Source organism: Saccopteryx leptura, chromosome 1 (assembly GCF_036850995.1).
Source record: "Saccopteryx leptura isolate mSacLep1 chromosome 1, mSacLep1_pri_phased_curated, whole genome shotgun sequence".
Taxonomy (NCBI): Eukaryota; Metazoa; Chordata; class Mammalia; order Chiroptera; family Emballonuridae; genus Saccopteryx; species Saccopteryx leptura.
The window spans coordinates 128464049-128485339 of NC_089503.1; the positions used below are offsets into that span (position 1 = coordinate 128464049).

The following is a 21291-nucleotide window of genomic DNA, read 5'->3' on the forward strand; positions in this document are numbered from 1 at the left end:
ACAAGAATTATTTGCTTGAGACCAAAATTAAGCTCTAACTCATGGCAACCAGGAGCTACAACTACACCTAAGCTGTCCAAGTGCATTTCAAAGTCACTTCCACAAGCTTACCTGTCAGAGTCCTAGAGAGAGACATTTTCCCACTAACTTTATCTGAAAGGAAGACCTATTCTATTTTCTTCCATATAAATCACCTTGAGAATAACCACAGCCAAAATGCCATCTTGTTTTTATTAAAAATGAACACTCAATGATATACTATATTGTAAAACATCTCAAATTCTGTCCAAGTTATGACAAAATTTGAATTAAGCCTGTGTCTGGGTTGATGGCAGCTATGTTTATCTCTCTGGGAACAAAGTCTTTGTACAACTTAATTATATACAAACAAGCGAGGCTCTAATTCAGTGGTTCTCCGATGGCTTTAGGCGACCCCTGTGTTTTGGTCGTTTGACCCCCGCCGGGGTCACGACCCACAGGTTGAGAACCGTTGCTCTAATTAAAGAATTTTTTTAATCTTTTCTTTCTATAGTAAGTTTCTGGTTCCTACCAAATGCTGAACTAGCATGACCCTAGGCTCCCTTCGCCAAAGATTAAGCCAGAGAACTTTGGAGTGAAAACATCAGGACAGGAAGGTACGGACAGTTTTAAACTCATGCGGTGGTGGACTTGGCCCGGAACGGGGCCGCCTGGCATATTGAGAGGATAAAAATAGAAGTGGAACTGGGGGGGTCCAGTTTTCATCTCCTAGTCATTATTTTGAGGCAGTGTCTGGCCCCCAAACTGGGACAACTCAGATCTCTGGTCCAGATAGTCACAATAGGAGCTCCTGGGAGGTCCAGACACTTCATGCTTTCGATTTGCTGAGTCAGATAAGTGGAGACGGATGAGCCTTAGGCAGCCCTTTGCCTGTGTTGCCCAGGGCTGGGCAATTTCAATCTAGGAGTGCCTCCCCCAGCGCTCCTCTTTGCCAGAAGGGTGAAGTCTCAAGCAGAAGAAGGGTCTTGTGAGGCAGGGGGTAACTGTTTTCTGGTGCCAAGTTCTGGTCCACAGGGTGCATCCACCCCCATGCCTTCAGCTTCCTGGGGCAGTGCAATGGAGTCAGGCCTTCCTCCACACACTGGGCTGACAGAATAACCAACACCCTATGGGACAACGGACCTCAGGACAGAAATGGAAGTTTTGACCACACTCCATTTGAGTCTTGTATGCATATTCTCTGATCCATCTGGCCAGGAACCCCTCCTGGGAAGAACACAAGGAAGGACAGTGAGGCCATCATACTGTGGGGGCCCGGCCCATGATTCCACACCCAGTATTCTGCTCTGCACGTGCAGAGCCCCGTGTCTTCAACTGCTCCTTCTGCAGATGGTTGGTAATCACCCTCTGTCCCAGACTTCTCTGCTCTGTCCTGCTCCCTTTGGCCAATGTCAATGATCAAGTACATAACTCAGAAATTGCAATAATTCCATGTGATATGGGACAAAGAGAAATAAACACTAGTCATTTATAAATGTTCTACAAACCAGGATATTTACTAATTCACTAATATAACAAGTTTGAATTACTGGGTTTTACATCATTAAAAAAATAATCAAAGACCAAGTGATCGTTATCGTAGCCAGATTTCTTCCCGAAATTGTTTTCTTTACCTGTTAAGTTGGATAAGTTCACCCTTGCTGTCAATGTGTGTGAGTATGGGGGGAGGAATGTTGGCAAAAGGTTAAAAGTACAAATAGCTTTTTTAAGCCCCCCCAAAATAATTAGATCACAGAAATTAAAGTCTTGGCTTTCTTCTGGTTTTTGAGTCCTCCAGAACAGTTTTATTGGTTCCCAAAACAGCCCTTCCTAGAACAAAATATTATTTAATAAATTCTTGCATATAAAAATGCCCTGCATCCTATTAATATTTTATAAACATTTGCTAGTTTGTTTTTATTAAGGATTTATTACTCTATTTCTTGTTTAAAAAGTCCTGATCCATACGTATATCATGTCCTGGGACTGCAAGACAGAGGACTGCTTTCCTCTAATCACATTGTTCTCCACAACTTGGTTTATCTCGGTATAAACTCAATTCCTCGGCACAAGGACAGCTGTCCTGCGGCCGGCGCTGAGTCCGGGCAGAGCTGTGAGTGTTGCACTCATGGCCAGGCTCTGCCATCTGGCCTGGCATTGCTACCACCCTCAGGTTTCTGCCTGAGACCACCCTCAATCAACAACAGGCAAGCAACAGGCGAGCTTTGTTCAGGTTTGCCGTCGTCAGGGAAGGGCTGAGCCCAGCAGCCTGAGATGATCATTCCACTTCAGGCATGGAACTCATTTATTCAGCAAATATATTCTGAGCGTTAGCGATGGGTCCCATGGAAGGTGAACAGGAAGCTAGGTTCCCATCTGTGTCCTACTCCCTGTCCCCCCTTCCTTCCTCAAGGAGCCCCTTTACGGGCGTCAAGTTCTTGCATTTCTCTAGGAAACCACAATAGGACTGTAGGTGAGCACACATATCCCTGTAGACCAGGGGTCTCAAACTCGCGGCCCGTGGGCCACAAGTTTGAGACCCCTGCTAGACCCTCAGATCTGGCTGTCACAGTTGATGATTAAGATTCTTGTGGATCTGAAGGCCTGACCAGCACTTACAAAGTCCCTTTGGATGCTTTTTCCCTGGGAACCTGGGAGCTTTTCCACTAAAAATGCTCACAGTGAATTCCCTAACACCTCACTGTGATGCCTTTCACCACAGGTAAGACACAATCTCTATTCCCAAGAAAAAAAATAACATGTAGCCTGGCCAGGCAATGACGCAGTGGATAGAGCATTGGACTGGGACACAGAGGACCCAGGTTTGAAATCCCGAAGTTGCCAGCTTGAGCACGGACTTGTCTGGTTTGAGCAAGCTCACCAGCTTGAGCAAGGGGTCAGTTGGTCTGCTGTAGCCCCCTATTCAAAGCACATATGAGAAAGCAGTCAATGAACAACTAAGGTGCTGCAACAAAGAATCGATGCTTCTCATCTCTCTCCCTTCCTGTCTGTCTGTCCCTATCTGTCCCTCTCTCTGTCTCTGTCACAAAAAAAAGAAAAAATAACATGTATTTAGAAGATAATGTATTCTAAATGCTGTGTGTGTTAATTCAATAAAAGTAGTAGCTAGCATTATTGAGTAATTAGTGTACTCTAAATGCTTTGGACATATTAATTTACATGTAAGGACTTTTTTAATATTCAAAAACTCAAAGCTGTTACCAAGACCTGGCCCATTTTACAGATGAGAAAGTTGATTTTCCCTCGATACAGCTAGTGAAAACAGATGCAGGGGTTTGTTCCCAGGAACTCTACATCCAGTGCTTGTTCTCGTAACAACTAGAACATACTGCCCTCCTGAAGCTGCACCACGAAGCAGAGAGAGAAGATTGTCACCCATGAGTGCGGTAACAACTTGTGTGACGCATAAGTTATGGCCATGTGCTTTCTGAGTGAGAAAGTGAGAGAAATCACTCACAGCTAGGATAATCGGCAATTATGAGATGAAGTATCAGTCGTACCAAGCCAAATGTAATTCATAGAAGCAGAGAAATCATTTCCATCCAATTTAGTAACATGCAAAGGGATGGAGACAGCAGTCTTGGCACACAGGGGCGCCCACGGCTTCCCACCCCTGCCCTCCAGGGCGGGGAACACGGCAGTCCCCAGCATGATGAAGCCTCTTTCTCTTCTCTCCAGGGAGTAGGTGCCCCCAGTGGTTGGTGATGAAGGTGGTGAGACGGCTGGATGCATAGTAAGACTTGGCTCCACTTATTTCCTGTGTTAAGTAAGTGACTAAGGATTTGAGTCAAGGCCAGTCTACTTGTCCCAAAGCAGCCGTAAACCCAGAGAAACTTTACAAAATATAAGTCATTACCCTTAACTATGGTTTTCTAAAATCATCTGTAAACACACGTTATTTTTTTCAAAAGGTAATATCAAACGTGAGCAGAAAACACAGTTCAGAGTATGTGAGGTTGCCCTTGTGTGCTGTGGGATACACGTGATGCATGTGAGTTCCAGCAGTGTAATCTATCCTCTGCTTCCACCCCTCTTACACGTCACCTTCAGCTCCTCCCCATTCATCTCCCAGGACAGGAGGACGGGAAACGAACCACAGCAATGCCAGTGACTGCTTCCCAGGGCAAACTCCATCTGTCCGTTTCTTAGGTAGTACAGCAGTGGCCAAGCATATCTTTAATACCAAACAGCTTCCCTAAATCCGAAGGCTGTGAGCATGACTCATTGTTCACATTGCATCAAAACCAAACAGATTTCTTGTGGGCCAATTTCCTGTACAATCTTCCTCCTGAGTGTCCAGACCAGCATTTCAAAGGTCTGATGAAACAAATCCAAGTTAACACTACTTTCTAAAAATTAGAGATAAATGTAACTCTTCCTAGCAGCTTTAAAATATTCCCAAACTAGAAGCAACGCCAATGTACATCAAGAGAAAAGAGAAGTTTATTCTGGTATATTCAGACAATAAAATGTGACAACAGTGTCTTAGTTCAGTCTGCTATCATGGAATAACACAGAATAGGTGGCTTACACATTTATTTCATATAGTTTCTGAGACTTGAAGTCCAAGATCAAGGCTCAGCAGATCTGGTGTCTGGTAAGGCCCCACTTCCTGGTTTGCAGATGGCCAACTTCTCACCGTGTCCTGACAAGACAGAGAGCAAAGAGAAAGCTCGGGTCTCTTCATCTCCTTATCGGGGCACTAATCCCATTCATGGGGGCTCCACCTTCCTGACTTAATCACTTCCCAAAGGCTCTGCCACCTGATAGCAACATTGGAGATTTAGTATTCACCACATGAATATTGGGGGAACACAAACATTCAGTCCATAGCACACAGTGATGAAAAAGAATGAACTGCCGATGTCAGTAACAACATGGATGAATTTCAAAGTCATGGTTAAGTGAAAGAAGCCATACAGTAAAGCGAAGTTCCCGTGTGACACTAGCTATGTCAAGTTCAAGACCAGACAAAGCCAATCTACAGGGATAAATGTCAGGATAAACATTACTCTTGGCAAATGGAAGTAGTGATTTAAAAACAATACAGCAGGTCATCAGTTAGTTAGCCTAGGTAAAATTGGTTTCATTATCTGCGTTTCACTGCCCTTCCAAAAACCATCCATGATGTCAAGGAATTCCAAGGGTCTGGCAAAGCTCTGAGTCTTGCTCTGGATAATGGTTAATTACAGGGGTGTGTTCAGTATGTGAAAGTTCATAGGGTTGCATGATCACCAAGGAAATAAGAAACAATTAATAAATGAGCTCAGCAGGAACACAATTTCCCTGTAAGCATATTGGCAATGTAGGTGTATAACACAATCAAAGTTATAATGCTATTTGGGACAGCTTTTGTGACCTTGAGCACTGTTAGGAATCCCACACCATTCCAACACCAAGACCGTAAAACATTGGGGCTAGAAGATCGAGGAGATCACATAGACCAAGCTCCTTGGTTTACAGATTCATAAACAAAGGCTCTGAGGCTTCTGTGGATGGACAGATGTTACCTGGGAACGAATGCCTTCAATCAGTGGAGCTCAGCCATGCTGCGCACATCAAACTGCCGAGAGCTTTAAGCCACTAGCATCCAGGCTGGACCCAACCCATTAAATTCTAGTCTTTGGGAATGAGGCCCCAGCAGCAATAGTTTTATGAGTGTCCTGGGTGAGTGTAACGAGCAGCCAGGGTGGAACACTGACCACTCAGATTTCCCAAAATGCTGACATCTCAACTGAAATTCATTTGGCTCAATCTGCCCAGTGACCTGCAGCAATGGTCCCAGGAGGGGTAAGTTTTGTTGGGGTGCAGGAGATGTGAGAAGAGAAACAGTCCGTATGGTGGGGCCTGCCTCACAGGGCTGGAGGAGAGAGCAGGCCCCACCCACACGGCCATCAGCTCTCTGGAGCAGGAAGATAGCTCTACTGTCCTATGTGCACAGCTTCCTGTCACTGCCTTCAACTCACATCTAGTGTGCTGCCGTTACATAACCCAGCGAGCTGTGCTCTTAAAGTTCAAAGTCAAGATGGATCTGGCACAGCAGAAAATCCAGGATACATTTAGTAGAGATCACACTCTCAGAAGAGGCACGACTCCAACTGCCTCGTGCTGTGCATCCTGACACAGTGATTCCTGGGTGGAGAATCACACCCAAACATCCCACTGCAGCCAGACATAAGTTAGGCAGCTTCTGGGCCACTTCCACCACCCCCGGGAAGGCCCAGGGAAGGGCTAGGGTGGCCACCAGACACCATCTTTGGGTTTCCTCTACCTTAGAGTCCCTGGGTTCTGGGGAAGCCACCTGGGAGGGGCCAGCCAGCTGGACCAGAGGCATCTCTTGGTAGACTCAGTGTTCTCACCCAAATGTTATTGGGGACTCTGCCATCGCCCTTCCTCTGGGGTCCCGAGAGCACCCCTACTGCTCCAGGGAATCCAGGCCTGGCAGGGTGGCCCAACATCTTCACAAGGCCCATCTGTGGAGCCAGGAGGGAGCAGAGCCTGAAGGAGTTGCCCAGCCACCTCCTGCTTACCTTCACTCCCCAGGAGCCCGGCGTGGAGTGGATGATGGGCAGCATGTCTTTGCCTCTCCATCGAAATCCAGCTCTAACACTGAAACCATACCTGATAGTTTTTTCTTTCTAGTTTTTTTTTTTTTTTTTTAGTGTCTTTCAGGAGATAACACCAGGCCTCCTCACAATGCTCAAGAGACCACCAGACCAGGAGGTCAAGCTGGTCCCAGAGGCTTGAGCAAGCCCAGTTAGAAAAGAGAAGATCCTGCGTGACACCATCTCTGTCAAGTTCAAGACCAGGCAAATCCAATCTGTGGTGATAAAGGTCAAAATAGACATTACTAAGGTGACCAATTGTCCTCCTCTAGGGAGGACAGTTCTTCTTTTGTAAGTTCCGCCCTCCCTCGAAAAGTGTCCTCTGCCTGACTAGGCGGTGGCGCAGTGGATAGAGCATCGGACTGGGATGTGGAGGACCCAGGTTCGAGACGCCGAGGTCGCCAGCTTGAGTGTGGGCTCATTTGGTTTGAGTAAAGCTCACCAGCTTGAGCCCAAGGTCGCTGGCTTGAGCAAGGGGTTACTCGGTCTGCTGTAGCCCCATGGTCAAGGCACATATGAGAAAAACAATCAATGAACAACTAAAGTGCCACAATGAAGAATTGATGCTTCTCATCTCTCTCCATTCCTGTCTGTTTGTCCCTATCTATCCCTCTCTCTGACTCTGTCAAAAAAAAAAAAAAAAAAAGAGTCCTCCTACATGTCTTCCTTTTTGATATTGGAAGTTTAATCTGTAAATGTTCGTATTCAATCGATGCAGAGTTGATCCATTGCGTGTGATGTGATGTATTATTTGTGTATCTAGATGAGTACTTTTTTCTTAAAATTATTATTAAAAATTAATAGGTATGTAAGCATAATTACAATATAAAATATTACAAATGTTTTATTATGCATTTATATTATAGTGTATTATTGTTGCAATGATAAAAATGTTTCTTTTATTTACGATATTTTCTTCAATTTATTTTTGTCCTTTTCATTGTAAAAAAGTTGGTCCCCTTAACATTACTCAAAATAGAGCATATCAAACCAAGATTCATGGAGTTAAAGTAACAGAGGTGCTGCTTTTCCCAGCAGGAGCACATGAAGAAGCCAGAGGGCCATCAGTGAGGAAGATCCAGTGTCCAGCCCCAGTATGGACACGTTCCGAACTGACCGCTCAGCCAGATTGGAATTTCTTTGTTCTTTCCTGTCTTCCTTCACAGTTCTTACCTTAGGTAGCTTCATTCCAAGACAATCCAATCAGACCCCCTGAATTAGAATTAATAATTACTGTGTTGCCCTGGCTGGATAGCTCAGTTAGAGCATTGGTCTGATAGACAAAGGTTGCTGGTTCGATCTCTGGTCAGGGCATATACAGGAACAGATTGATACTTCCATCTGTCTGTCTCTGTCCCTTTTTCTCTCTCTTTAAAATTAGTAAGTTAAAATAAAAATAAAAAAATTATGTGTCGCCCTTCCTCACTTTATCCTTTAAATTTGCTTCAAGTCTTTATTGGAGAGGCTAATTTGCACTTCCTCTCTGGTCTCATCTGGTTGTCTCATGAATAAAAACTGCTTTTCTCTGCAAAACACCTGTTGCCTCAGAATCTGGCTTCTCTGTGTGTGATGGACAAAGGACTCACCAACCTGCCTCCTTGAGGACATCAGGAAAGGAAGCCTGGGATGGTTCTACCAGCCCTGCCCCTTGTTGATGTAAGAAATGTCCAAACCTGTCTAGAACTTTTATGAGTGTATTTGAGCCAAATTGATGACAATTGCTGGAAAGCAAAATCTCAACAGATTGAGGAAATGTTCCCCGAAATGGCACTTTTACCACGAAGACGTAAGGGGGCTACACAAAATCCAATGGTGATAGATTAAAAAGGTGAGAGGGACCAAAGCAGGGAAATCTCTGAGATTGGATAAAAAGTAAAATGGATAGACACTTCTTTTACATTGGAGCTATAGGATAGTCAGTAGTTAACATTTACAGCCCACAGAGATGGTGTGCGGGGAACAAGATAACGACGAGGGCTCCTGTGCCCGTGTTCTGGTGGGAGGCCGTGCCCTGTGGGGTCTGGGAATAAGTGATGACTCCTGACATTCCAAAGGTTAAGTTACTGTAGGTGCAAAAAGACAGTAGAGTCTCAGTTGATGTCAATATTTCTCAAGGAAGATACTGGCCTAGGACACGACTGCCCACCATGATTCGCTTATAGTGAGGAAGTTTTCATTTCAGCCCATCCTGTGCGGTTACTTTAAGTCTCTGGTTTGTAAGGCCACCTTAGAGATATCCCCTGAACTCATCGAGTGTAGTATGTGGCCCCATTTTGTCCACACTCAGCAAACCCTAACCCGTGTGGGGGTCAATTAGAAAAATCAGGGCCTACTGACTGCACAATGAACAGAAAAAAAAATGAGCTCTTACGAATATTTATCTCCTCTAGGATCTTCTTCAACACGTCCCCCATCTCCCACCCCTGGCCACTTCCCTCCCCGCTCCCGCACTCCCCCTCCCATCCCCCACAGAGTTCTTTCAGCATATTCCTCACCCCACACACACCCCTCTTCTCTCAGTGGCACCCCTGAGACCAGCCTATGTGACTGGGTGGGGTTGGGTATGGTTAATAAAAAGCTACTGCTCCTGGAACACGTGACCTAAAAAAAATGATGGGACAGTTAAAAATCACACAACTACCTGACCGGGTGACCCTAAATTACAAGATATCCAAAATACTGGACTGGCAGATTACTTTATTTTAAATGGAGAGGGGATTTTCATTCAATTCTAAACTGAGTTATTTTCTATACCTTTTAAAAAGTAAGCATTTACTACCTAAACTTTAAGATGCTTAATATTTGCATCACTTCAAGCCATCCGACATGCTAAGGTACAGATTCACACAAAACTGGGTTGCGATTATTGACTTTGTAAAATGATTCATATTATACTTTTTCTCCCTAGGGTTGGTGATTCATTATGGCAATTAAAATATATAAATTTTATTTATATGCACACTGAGGCAACATAATGTATACATAAATTAATGAATAATACCATATTAAAATTTCTTACATATATGAAGCACCATCTTTATTCAAAAAGATAAATCACAGACAAGACTTGACTTCGGTCTCCATTAAAATATAAAATAATGGGTAAAAAAGAACTTTCCACTAACTTATTTTGCCTATGTGTACAAAATTGTCAGGCCACCTTTTATTGTAGGAAACACCTATTTTCTTTCAGAACGTGGGGCTCCCCCTCCCATTTCTCCATCCGTGCGCCCCTCTCCCGCCCCTCGTCTGGGTTTCTCTGTAGCATGTGGGCTCACACAGCTCACTAGCCAGCCACACGCCAGCTTTCCGATCCAGGGGCCCCTTCACACTCCTTAGCTCAGTTGCTTTCACTGCAGCATTTGTCATTGCTAGTGACCCTCTCCTCCTGGATCATGGGACCCTCGTCTTCTTTCACTCTAGTCCTCCCCCTCCCGCACAAGAACAGCTCATCACATCACATTCTCCACAGCCCGTTGGTCTTTTCTTTCACGCTGAACTTTAGTTGTCACTCATGGTCGTAGCATCCAAGGTACCAAGATGTCCCTCCATCCAGACCACCCTCCTCAGTCCCCCCCACCCACCCCTGCTCTCTTCCAGGCTCCTACCTCACACTCACCATGGCCAAGTAAGCTCAGTATGCTCCCAGAAACTTTGAAACTGGTTTTTCTTAGAATGCCCTTGCTAAGACACACTGATCTAACGACTCAGGTGTGCTGCATGATAGAAATCACCCAAAGGAGGGGTTGCCACACTGGTTACACATATAAAGGGCCAAATAGTAAGTATCTTAAGCTTTGCAAGCCATGCAGTATCTGTCATGACTCAACTCCACCACTGAAACTGAAAATGGTCCTAGACAACATGTAAACAAGTAAACGTGGACACATTCTCATAAAACTTCAGAGAACTTATAAAACCAGGCAGCAGGCTAGATTTGACCAATGGGTCATCGTTTAATAGACCGTGCCTAAAAATATATCCATGGAGCACAGTGGTTATCTATGCCTGTTGGAATTCTAGGTGGTTCTGATATTGTTCTGTGTTTTCCAAGTGTGCTAATATGAATGTGCACATCATATTGATAATCAGAAAAAGAATTTAAGGTCGTGTCAGTTGTTAGTGGCCAATGCCTTGATCAGCTCTATTGATTGAGGTTTACTCCCCAGAGGAGAGAAAGATCCTGGTGGAACCAAACACTGTTTACAAGGAGCCTGAAATTAAATGGTTATTACAGGTTTGTTGGAGGCTCCAACAGAAAGGTTTTTATTAACTTGACTTCTTGTCCTTAATCTGTGCAGGCACTTGGGCGCATGCTCAAATACTCACACACACGGTGATTTTCTCGAGGGAGTGAATGAAATTCTTTTTCCCAATACATTCTCCTCAAATGACTTCCTTATCTCATTGGCAGTGCAGAAGTCAAAGAAAATATGTCTATTTCTTACACTACAAACTCAGTAAGAATAAAAAATAAGGCAAACTGTAACGTGTTTCCTCTTTCTCCTCTCTACGACTTCCAGTGCACATAGCACTATTAAGGATTGTCGGTTTATTTAATGCCCCCACGATCCCAGAAGAGGGGCCCTGGTATTACCAGCACAGGTAGGCAAAGACAGGAGGCAGATGTGCAGGAACTCCCCGAGACCCTCACTAGCAGGGGCGGCGTGGGGTTCCAGGTCAGCTGCCCAGGCCCCTGCTCCCTGCTCTTTGTGACCTTCTGAAATGTCCTGTCCTGTTCCTTCAGCACAGCCACTAGTGGGGGAAGGGTGCCCCATTCAGCTTGAAGACTGGGCGACTGAATAGCCCAGATGAACGAGGCCATCCCACAGTGTCATTCACTGAGGTTTTACTAGTGTCCCAGGGTCACCCTAACAATACCACCAACACGCCAAGTGCTCAGAATGGGTCCTGACATGTAGTGGGCGGCACAGGTTTGCCTGGTCATAACAGAGGTCAGGAGGAGGTCAAGCCAGTGTTGTCAAGTCAGTGTGGTCCCCACGGGGCCAAGACCAAGGCTGCACGTTCAGCTGAACAGCCTCTCCTCAGAGGTCCGAGCCCTCAAACACAAGGGGCATCTTCATTCAGCTGCCAAGAGGAGCTCAACTCTCCTACATTCCCCCACCCAGGCCTCAAATCTCAGCAAATCATAACAGGCAGGAGCCCTCATCTCTTCCTTCATGTCAGACTGGAAAGGTTAAGTCAGGATGAAAAGGTTAAGTTGGAAGAATTAAAAGTGTTCCTGTCATTTTCTAGGTCGGATGGGTTTCACTAGGTACCTTGCCAAACAGAATTCTAACTGAAAATGGTTTCAGGGGGAAATGTAATTATAAGATGAAATCAACAGGCCCCATCGCAAGCCCCCAGGGTGCTTGTTTGACAGGCTCTCAGCTAAGTCTGACCACGTTTCCTTGTGTGTGTGCTGGTAAATAAAGACGCATGTGCAGTCCCCAGAAGCAGAAGCCTGTCCAGGGAGTCAGTGCTGAGGCGAGGGCTGGGCAGAGAGCCCCAAGGAGGGCAGGGGGTTAGAGAAGGAAGTGCAGGGCGGGGAGCTTGTGCCCGAAAGCCTCCATGAGCAGCATTGGCAGGGCAGCTGGCAGTTGACAGAGCTCTTGCAGGTAGGCACATGGCTCTCCCACAGTTCCGGGGTGGGTGTCAGCCACCCTGTCAACAGGTAGAGGGGCTCAGACAGGGTCACTTGCCCTGTGGGCGCTTGCTCACATGGCCAATAAGGGAGGGAGATGGAGCAGGGCACAATCCTCAAGCCACAGCAGCTCCTGTTCCTGTTCCTGACTTCTTCCTTGGAAAAGGGGCATCGTGGGGGCAGGTTGTGCAGGTCCCAGGGGCACAAGCCCCTCCACCATCAAGCTTGGGTTCCCTCCCAGCACACGGGACCCCAGTGACAGAGCCAGTCTGTCTGCAGGCTCTGCAGGGAGGGTGGAAGTCTGATTTCAGCAATTCAGGCAGTCCCCTGTTGGAGCTGACAAGCACCCCTTGGGGCAGCAGGGATGGCCCAGACCTCAGCCATTCAGCCTCACCCCTGTTTTCACTATTGGGATTTTACAGATTTTTTCTTCAATAGAAGAAAAAAATGCAGCCTTTTCCCCCCGTATTATTATTTTTTAACCTGATCACAAAGTTTTTCAAATACCAATGTAATTTGCAGCCTACCTCAGGGGGCCACCCTCTCACGAGGAAGGTGTGTCCCTTCTGTGATGTGCAGATCTGGGATCCCTGCAGGAGGGAAGGACTCCCCAGCCTGGAGGTTCGCAGGGTAAGAAAATCTGCTCGTGAGGTGAGAGCGCCCCCTGTCTTCTCTCGGTGAGACTAGAAGCAGCCCGCGCTTACTGAAGGGCCTGCAAAGGAAGGCTGGACCAGCCAGGGAGCCCTCAGCCCACAGAGACCCTGGGTGCTCTTGCAGAGGTCCTCTGAGCAGTCAGCAGCAGGAAGGATGGAGGCCTGGCAGACCTGCCAGGGGGACAGACTCACCAGTAGCCACACCCATTCAGGAACTTGAGATGAAATTGGATGAAATTAAATGAAACAAAGCAAAAGAACAAAACAAAATATTGGCAATTATCTGGCTCCCTTGTGGCTCCAACTTTTCTTCCTCCTATGCTGATTGACTAGCAGGCACTTTGTCAAAAACAACAAACAAAACCTTCCAGGATGGAGAACACTCGAATGCGCTACATTTCAGCTAAAAGGACAAAACACCTAAAAAAAAATTTAGTACAGATCTAGATTCCAATTTTCCTTAAAAAATGAATCTGGATTCTTGACTCAATTTCCTGCTGCTTTTCTCTACAGAACTTTTGTCTTATATTCACTGAAATTTCGCAGTTCATTTTGCTTCAGACTTTATCTGGCATGTAATAACAGGAGCAAGGGAAGTGGGGTACCTCCCATAAACCTTGCGTCCAGCAACCTCTGGGTGCCCACCATGGTGCTGAGCCTGGGAGGGACCCACAGACAAATACATACACACCTCAGAAAGCTGATAGTCTATTCTATAAAGAAGATAAATATGAAAAGTTAAATAACAACACAGAATACTACTTTACTATGATACAGTGATTGTCAAAAAATATAGATTATTATTTGGCCACTGATTTTACAGGCCCAACACCAGAAAAGAGAAAAACCACCATCTATACTCCTCCAGGCAGCTAGCTCAGAGAGGAGGACGGACCCAATGGATGTGGACAAAGGAGCTGGCCCCCAAAAAAGTGGACAGGGAAGAGGTTACCCTCAATCCCTGTCAAGACTCACCCTGTTCCCCAAGGGGACCTGGGGTCACACAGGCAGAAACCAGGGTTGTCAGAACCCCCCCACACTTAGGCAGGACCCCCTTCCCTGCACCAGAACTGCCCCCTGGGCTTCTCAACTTGGCAATGAGCTGGAAATTTCGGGCATGGAGAGGGAGACCAGCCAAAACACGTTGCATCTGCCCTTTGTTCTGCACTCAGGACAGAGGGCAGCAACATTTAGACCTGATCATGGGGTGTTACCACCAGCCAGAAAGATGTTCCCCATCCAAGGGCCAAGCACCGTGGACCCTACCCATCAGAATGTCTCTTGAAAAGCAGCAGAGGATACTGGGACACCCCAGAGGGAGGAGGCAAACTGCCCCATCTCTAAGGTCTCTCCATCTGAGGCAGCTCTCCCTGTTCCCTCTCCTCAGCATTTAGTTGTTTCATGAAATAGAACAGACTAGACGCTATATGTAAGAGTGGCACAGTTATATGCACATGGTGGCAAAGAAAATGTAGCCCACTTGGTGAAGCATCACAGAAATATGAAAAATGGTGCTTTCCCTGGCCACCAGGGAAAACGACTAGGACTTCAAATTTCCCAGGTGCAGCTCTGTCTACACCAAGGAATTCACATCTCTGGAGGGGGCACCCCAACAGCCATACTTACCTGGAGATGAGCACACAGTCCTTAGAATTACTTTGTCAAGAACAATAGCACAGTGTGAGTTCCCACTAACCACCCACAGGAAGGAATCAGCACAAACAGTGTGGTGGTTAGGCCAATGATCATGAGTTCCAAGGTAGTAGGAGAAACGCTTCTGAGGAGGGAGGGCCTGGAGAGGCCTGAGCGTGTGGGAGCTGCTGCCCAGAGCATGGGCCAGGTAGGCCCTAGAGCCCTAGCCATGGCCACCAGGGACGTGGGCCTGTTCAACTCCATAACAATGTGGGCTTTAATCTGATAAGCCGATGTCACTCTGGTATCCAAACATAAAATGCAATCGTCACAATTTTGGGTATCACTGAAAAAATATCCATCTCGTAGTTACAAAGCTATTTAATTTTCAACTGTGTTTTCTACTACCTACCCGTTTGAGCAGACTTTTTCAGCCCTACCACTGATAAAAATCAAACAGAGAAACCAATGGGTATCAATGTGGCGCTTCATCTCAGAAACAAAGCTGCAGCCTCAGTTATCAAGTGTTCTTGCACAGAAGCAACAGATTTCATACTAGCTTTAATGCAATTAAATATTGCTCTCTAGAAATTTCAGTTGTATTCTATTAAAAATATTTTTTTAATGTTCATCTGGTTATTTTAGAGAATTTTCATTTTCTATATAGTTATTATAATTAAAAGGTAATGGGCTAAATATTAATAATGGTTTTAATTCCTGCTTTCACGGTCCACAAGTGTAAAAATGCTGAAAACCAGTTTTACACGACTTTTGGTACATGACCAATAGGATATTAAAAAATAAGTCCTTTGGTAGAGACCATCTGAGAGGCAAGCATTCATAGGACACTGGACAACAGAAACCACGGCCTTCTCCTCAGAAGGGATATATGGCCCACCTGCAGGGAGCCACCACTGATCACTGTGACCCAGGCACAGCTGCCCAGGGGCTGAAGGTGCAGACTGGGCTTGGTGAAGGCCACATCCCCACCCCAGCCAGTGCCACCCTATTCTGGAGAGATGAGACAGACGGCTGGAACAAGCCCAGGGCTGTGCGGATGAGGAGGGACTCATAGGCCTCATTCATGAGGTGTTCAAAGATTTAGGAGCTGGCCAGAGGCAGTGGCACAGAGGCGCATCCTGACGGGAGGCAAGGCCAATGGCCAAAGGGAGTAAAAGGAACAGGGTTGGGGGAATTTGTAGACTAAGTGGGGATTAAAAGCAGTCACTGGGGTAACGTGTCCCATCTCAACTAAGCCAGTTGACAAATAACCTTGACCCAGTTACTTAACCTCCCTGTGCCTCAGTTTATTCAGCTAGAGACAGGAACAAATACCTGTGCCTCAGGGCCAGGCACCCACTAAGCACTTACCAATGTCAGCCTCATCTCAGTGGCACCACCTACAGGGTTTGGCTAACATCCCCAGTACGCCTTATGCTGCACACAGCACTGAGGGGGCCAGCAGGGGCGAGAAACCGGAGCTGCTTTGCTTGGGGAACCAACTGAGAGACAGGGGGTTGAGGGACTTGACCACAAGGGGGCTGCAGTATGAGGCATGGACCAGACAGCTGCACGAGGAGGTAGCAGGGACAGAGTGGATGGAACAGGAGGCCCAACAGCCATGAGTGGCTGAGTGAGGAGGAACTGAAACTAGCTGCTGAGGTTAGTGCGTGTTTACAACCACACCAACACACCTTCCCAGGACCACCATGATGCGGGCCGGCATCCTATAAACACTGCCCACAGAACCCCAGTCCGTGATGCGGGCCGGCATCCTTCTGGCCACCTCACAGAAGCGTGGTGCCATGGGGGCTGGGTCCCAGCCATCTCCAGTAGCACCTGCTCAGAGACGCCAGGGAAACCTTCTGTGGAAGGACTGACTGACTGGGGTGCACTCGACACCCACCTTCACAACGCTGTTGATTGGTCTGGAACACACACTCTGAGGGGCCGTGTGGCCTGACACAAGTAGCTCTGTCACTCACTGGTTTATAAGAATTTTTATCAAGTTCCATATAAGGTCTACATGTAAGTTACATTTCAAGATACAATATGATTATTTGACATTTAAAATGTGTCTTTTTTACGTGACGGAAACACTGACCTATGAGTGACATAGAAGAAACGCTTCACGGGCAGTCCAGGGACACAGCACCCAGGGTCGGCTCGGCAGTCACACAGCACGAGCGCTGACCGCCCCCAGGCCTGGGGTCCCGACCAGGCACTGCGCTTACTGAGCCAATGGATGAAATCATTTTCATTGCCTTAATTTAGAAAATTTGAGATTATGAAACTGTAAAAACCACCCCTCTCCTTAAGAGGAAAGCTCATACTCAATCACTGTCTGGTTTTCAAAGTTTATTAAAAATCAAAGAATAGAAAAACTTTACATAAAAATATGTCAATTTTAGCTTCCACATTGTTGTCCATACACAAAAAAAATCAAAACATGATATCTTTTTGTTAGACCTGTAGTGTGTGACCACAGTGGTAGCCAGGCCAATTCATTCGGTTCACCATGACGAGGGTGGAGCATGGCACCTGTGCCTGTGAATCGAGCTTTAAAATGGGCACCCACGGGACACTTGCTGCTGTCCCCGCAGTGGTGTCCTTAATGTAGTGTTACAGTCAATATTGCTAATGCGTAGAGATTAGTACAGGCCTACATATCAGTTTTTATAAATATTTCTTTATCAATAGGTTCACAATTTAAATATCTTTAAATATTTTTGATAGCTTTCAATCATTAAGAACTGCAGACAAAATGTGCTACTCTATTCTGGAATGCCTCCTAGAGAATCTGCAGTCTCAGCTGGCAGACCTCAGTGATAATGTGGGCCAGTCCTGCTTAAAAAAACAAACAAAAAACAACAACACCATAGACATAGACACTTTAAAGCTTGTCCTTGTTGGGTGTCCATCACATTCAGATATCACTTTGTGTATCAATCAGCTGTCATGGTAATAAGTTTCTTGTCTCAACATTCTCCACTAGTGGACTTCAAAGGCCAACCTCCCTGTAGTGTTCAGCAAGGACAACAGCCCCACGTTAGAAATGGGAAGTCAGATGACCTGTGCAACGCAGCTAACTCCCAGGACAACTGTGGTGCTCGAAAAACTCGGGGTCAGGCAGGATGAATATATTCTTGTTCAAAAAAAGGTAACAAAGACAGTGGTTGTCATGGCAGAATACACTTGCATAGTATACCTGTATGCCTATCCAGTCGGGCACCAGCCACGTCCCGGCCCCAACACTGGGCTATGCTCTCCCGCAATACTTTAGGAATACTCTCCATGGCGCACTGAGCAGCTGAAGTACTTCTCATATATTTGCTCTTAACAGAACTAATGCATACTGCTACACAGATTCCTCAACGGAATCAACATAATTCCTTTCTCCACATTCCTAAAACTGGGCACCATTGTCCGTAATGATATTCACCAGACCCATCATTACAGGTTATGTTACTAAAACTGAAGCAGGTAGAAGTTCACATTTTTTTTTAAAGATTTTATAATGTGACAACCTTTTTTCATCTTAGAAAGTTATACTTCTGGCACTTTAAATGCTGGATTTGTTGTCTAGTTTAAAAGAACCAAAAAGCAAACATTAAAACTCCATGGTCAGAGCAAGACAACAGACAGGCCAGACGGCAGGGCCGGCAGGCAACTGGTCAGTAGACTCGGGGGCCAAAACCCTTCAGAAAACATGGGGGACAACTCAGCTCCATCACGAACAAAGAGGTCTCCCCTCTGACCCGAAGAATAAACATAAAAATACACTCAAGCCCCTCACTCATGGTGTTCACAATGGTGCTCATCAGACAACCAGCCGACTTGATGAACCCAACTTAGAAAATGCAACTCGGGAAAGGTCCTAAGTTTGTTTAAAAAAATTCCCTACTCCCTTAAATATAACTTATGTGAAAATATGAAATTAAATAAAAAAATCTGTTATTGCACAAATCATAAGTTTTCAATATTTACATAGAAAAACTGTTCTGAAATTTGAAACAAAATGTGAGGGCAGTAAAACAATGGCGACCTCCCATCCTATCCACCGAGGAAGAATAGAGTATGGGTTGACCTCTGTGGCTCCGACAAATGTAGAATGAAAATACCCCACCTCAAAGAACAGACACGGCTACTGAGAAACAAACGCCAAAGCCGACTTCACCCCCTGCAGCTCCAGGTCCAGACTTGCTTCTGGAAGGATCCTGGGAAGTCAGAAAACAGCGTCCACGTTGAATAAGGCTTCACAGATGAGTACAAGGAGCTGTTCTTTAAGATGGACGTGACCACCACACAAGGAACATGCAGAGTGATCAGCGGCAGGCGTTGGAGGGGCCCGGCTGAGGTGCTGGATGCTGGTCTCAGTTCCCACCGGGAGCCGAGGCCACCCGGGTCAGTCTTGGAAGGGTGGGGGCCAGGAGGTACTGCCAGGAGCTATTATCTGCTGAGACTGACAGGCAGGCTGTCCCTCGTGTGCGTGTGTTTTTTTCTCCTCCAGCCAGTACGGTTATACTGGTGGTGTCCCCGGTTGCCCACGGGGGGCCGCACACCTCCACTGCCCACGGAGCTGTAGCTGCCTCCTTGGCTGTGGTTGTGAGACCCTTTCATGGCCAGCTTCATGCCACTGTGCTGCTGAAGAGACAAAGAGGAACAGCAACGATGAAGGGCGGCTTGGGGACAGCAGACACTGCTGCCATGGGAGACCCTCCCACCCCAGCTCCTGCGAGCTGTCTTGGGGCAGTGAGCCTCCATGACCGTGACTGTGACCCTCTCTACTGGAGAAAAGGTGGAAAAGCAGTGAAAATGTGCAAATGCTGCACACACTGACATGCATCTTGTCACCACTGCACATGCTAAGTGTACACATGATAATACACATAAAGACTCTGAGAAAAAGCCAAACTTTTACATTCCCTAGTAAGTATGACATCTGAGACAAAAAATACTATTCCTATTCAGTGACACATTCAAGGAAGGAACTGTGGACCTGTATCAAACTATACACATTCATATCCAAATATATCTACAATCTCACTTCTAACTGGTTCTATCTATCCACAGAAACAAGAGGGCCTCTCTTTTTCTTGCCCCCAACTTTGACCATGAAATCCTGGAAACACATGAACCAGTCCCATGTCCCAGCGCTATGCCATCTTCACACACAGCAGCATGTGATGAGGTTGCTCCTACACCACAAAGTCCCATGCGAAGTAGACTAGGAGAAAACAGCCATTTTCAGGAAGGTTTCAGAGCAAAACAGGCAGCAGAAAGGGGTTGAGAAGGAAAGCTTAAATCCAATTAATAAAGGCTGCTTTTCCTTTTTGCAAAGTTATGGGTTCATCTGAATATTTCTAACAGAAACGCCTCATAATACAATGAAATTTGATGGCAGATATGGTTAGATAAGTGACAGAGGAACTGACTACAGTGATGGAGATGGACAGTGGTAAGTGTAGCAAATACATCCCAACACGGCCCAGGGGAACATCAGCCTTAGACATTGCACCTTGCTCCCACCAGAAGCTGCCAGTCACAACCTGAGCACTTCAAGAGCACTGGAACTTCATATGGCCTGTTTTCTTCTTACACAACAGTTTCTAGCATGTGGGATCTGGACTTAGATTAGGCATAGGGAAATGGAGAAACGCATTCACAGGGGCCCCAGGACCCAGAAAGCAAATGAACTTCAGGTGCTACCAGCCCATCTCGCCCTCTGCAGGGGTACCCAGGCCAAACACTGGGCAGGTGACAACGCTGCAAGAGGGGGCGCATCAATATTTGTTCTTGATTCTATTGTTTGCTTCTTAAAACCAAACTTTTTAGCAATAAGTTAATAGATAAATGGGAAAACAAAATATTCTTTGCTTCATACATTATTTCAAATATCAGTTTGCAACAGAAAAATTAAAAGAAATAAATGTGGAGAGGAATTAAACTATATTAAATTTTAAAATAATTTCTTAACATTTTTAAAGTTTTGTTTGTTATATGGAAAAGCAAACATGAAGCTGAATGATCAGGAAACAAATTCTGTTGAAAAAGTCTCTGTGGAATTCTCTCTTTGGTGGAGGGAGCATTAAACACTGCCTATCATGAACCTGCTTTGTGGGTGCCGGAGGCCTGGGCCAAACAGAGACCTACCTTATGGTACAGGTGAGGGCTGGAGAGCGGGTTGGGAGACGCGGACGGAATGGCCGGGGACGACATGTGGTGCACGGCCTTCAGTGCTGGAGTTCCTTCAACACCAACTTGTCTGCAAGGAACAGGGGCTACCCCCAGAGTCGGCGGAGGTATAGTAAACCTGGTCTGGAGACAGAAACATAAGAAACATCCATAAGGCATGGACCTGACAGGTCAACTGCCCAATTCCAGGGATGAGCCACCAAGAAGGCAGCCATTTGCAAAAAGGCTCATGAATCCAGTTTGTGTTTGACTATGACCTCACAGGATTTCTTCTGAATCAGAAACATTTTTATGTTTGGAAACAGCAAGCACAACATGAAGTATGCCCAGTAACCCAAGTCAGAAAGTTTCAATATTCAGTAGGCCTAAACAACAATTGAAAATAAAGAAATACAGTCATCACAGTAACTGTCACTCGAATATCTGGAAAGAGCCCAGAGCAGCGACAGCCTGTAGATGGGCGCTGAGGTGGGGTGGCCCTTGCCCCTCCTTGGCACTCTGTGAACTGCCCCAACTCCTGCAC

At 46.0% G+C, this 21291-nt stretch overlaps 1 protein-coding gene across 2 annotated transcripts in view; it reads right to left on the bottom strand.

The window, feature by feature from the left end:
- Positions 1-16916: 16916 nt before the first annotated feature.
- Positions 16917-21291, bottom strand: part of TENT4A (terminal nucleotidyltransferase 4A) — a 47533-nt gene continuing 43158 nt past the window's right edge. The window contains exons 12-13 of one of the 2 annotated variants that reach the window (XM_066374731.1): positions 20727-20891; positions 16917-19214 (exon numbers count right to left, since the gene is read on the bottom strand). In XM_066374731.1, coding sequence (XP_066230828.1) covers positions 19023-19214; positions 20727-20891 — 357 coding nt within the window. In that variant the 3' untranslated portion in view covers positions 16917-19022. Of the gene's footprint in view, positions 19218-20726; positions 20892-21291 lie in introns of both variants that reach the window. The other variant, XM_066374725.1, reaches the window with a different exon arrangement.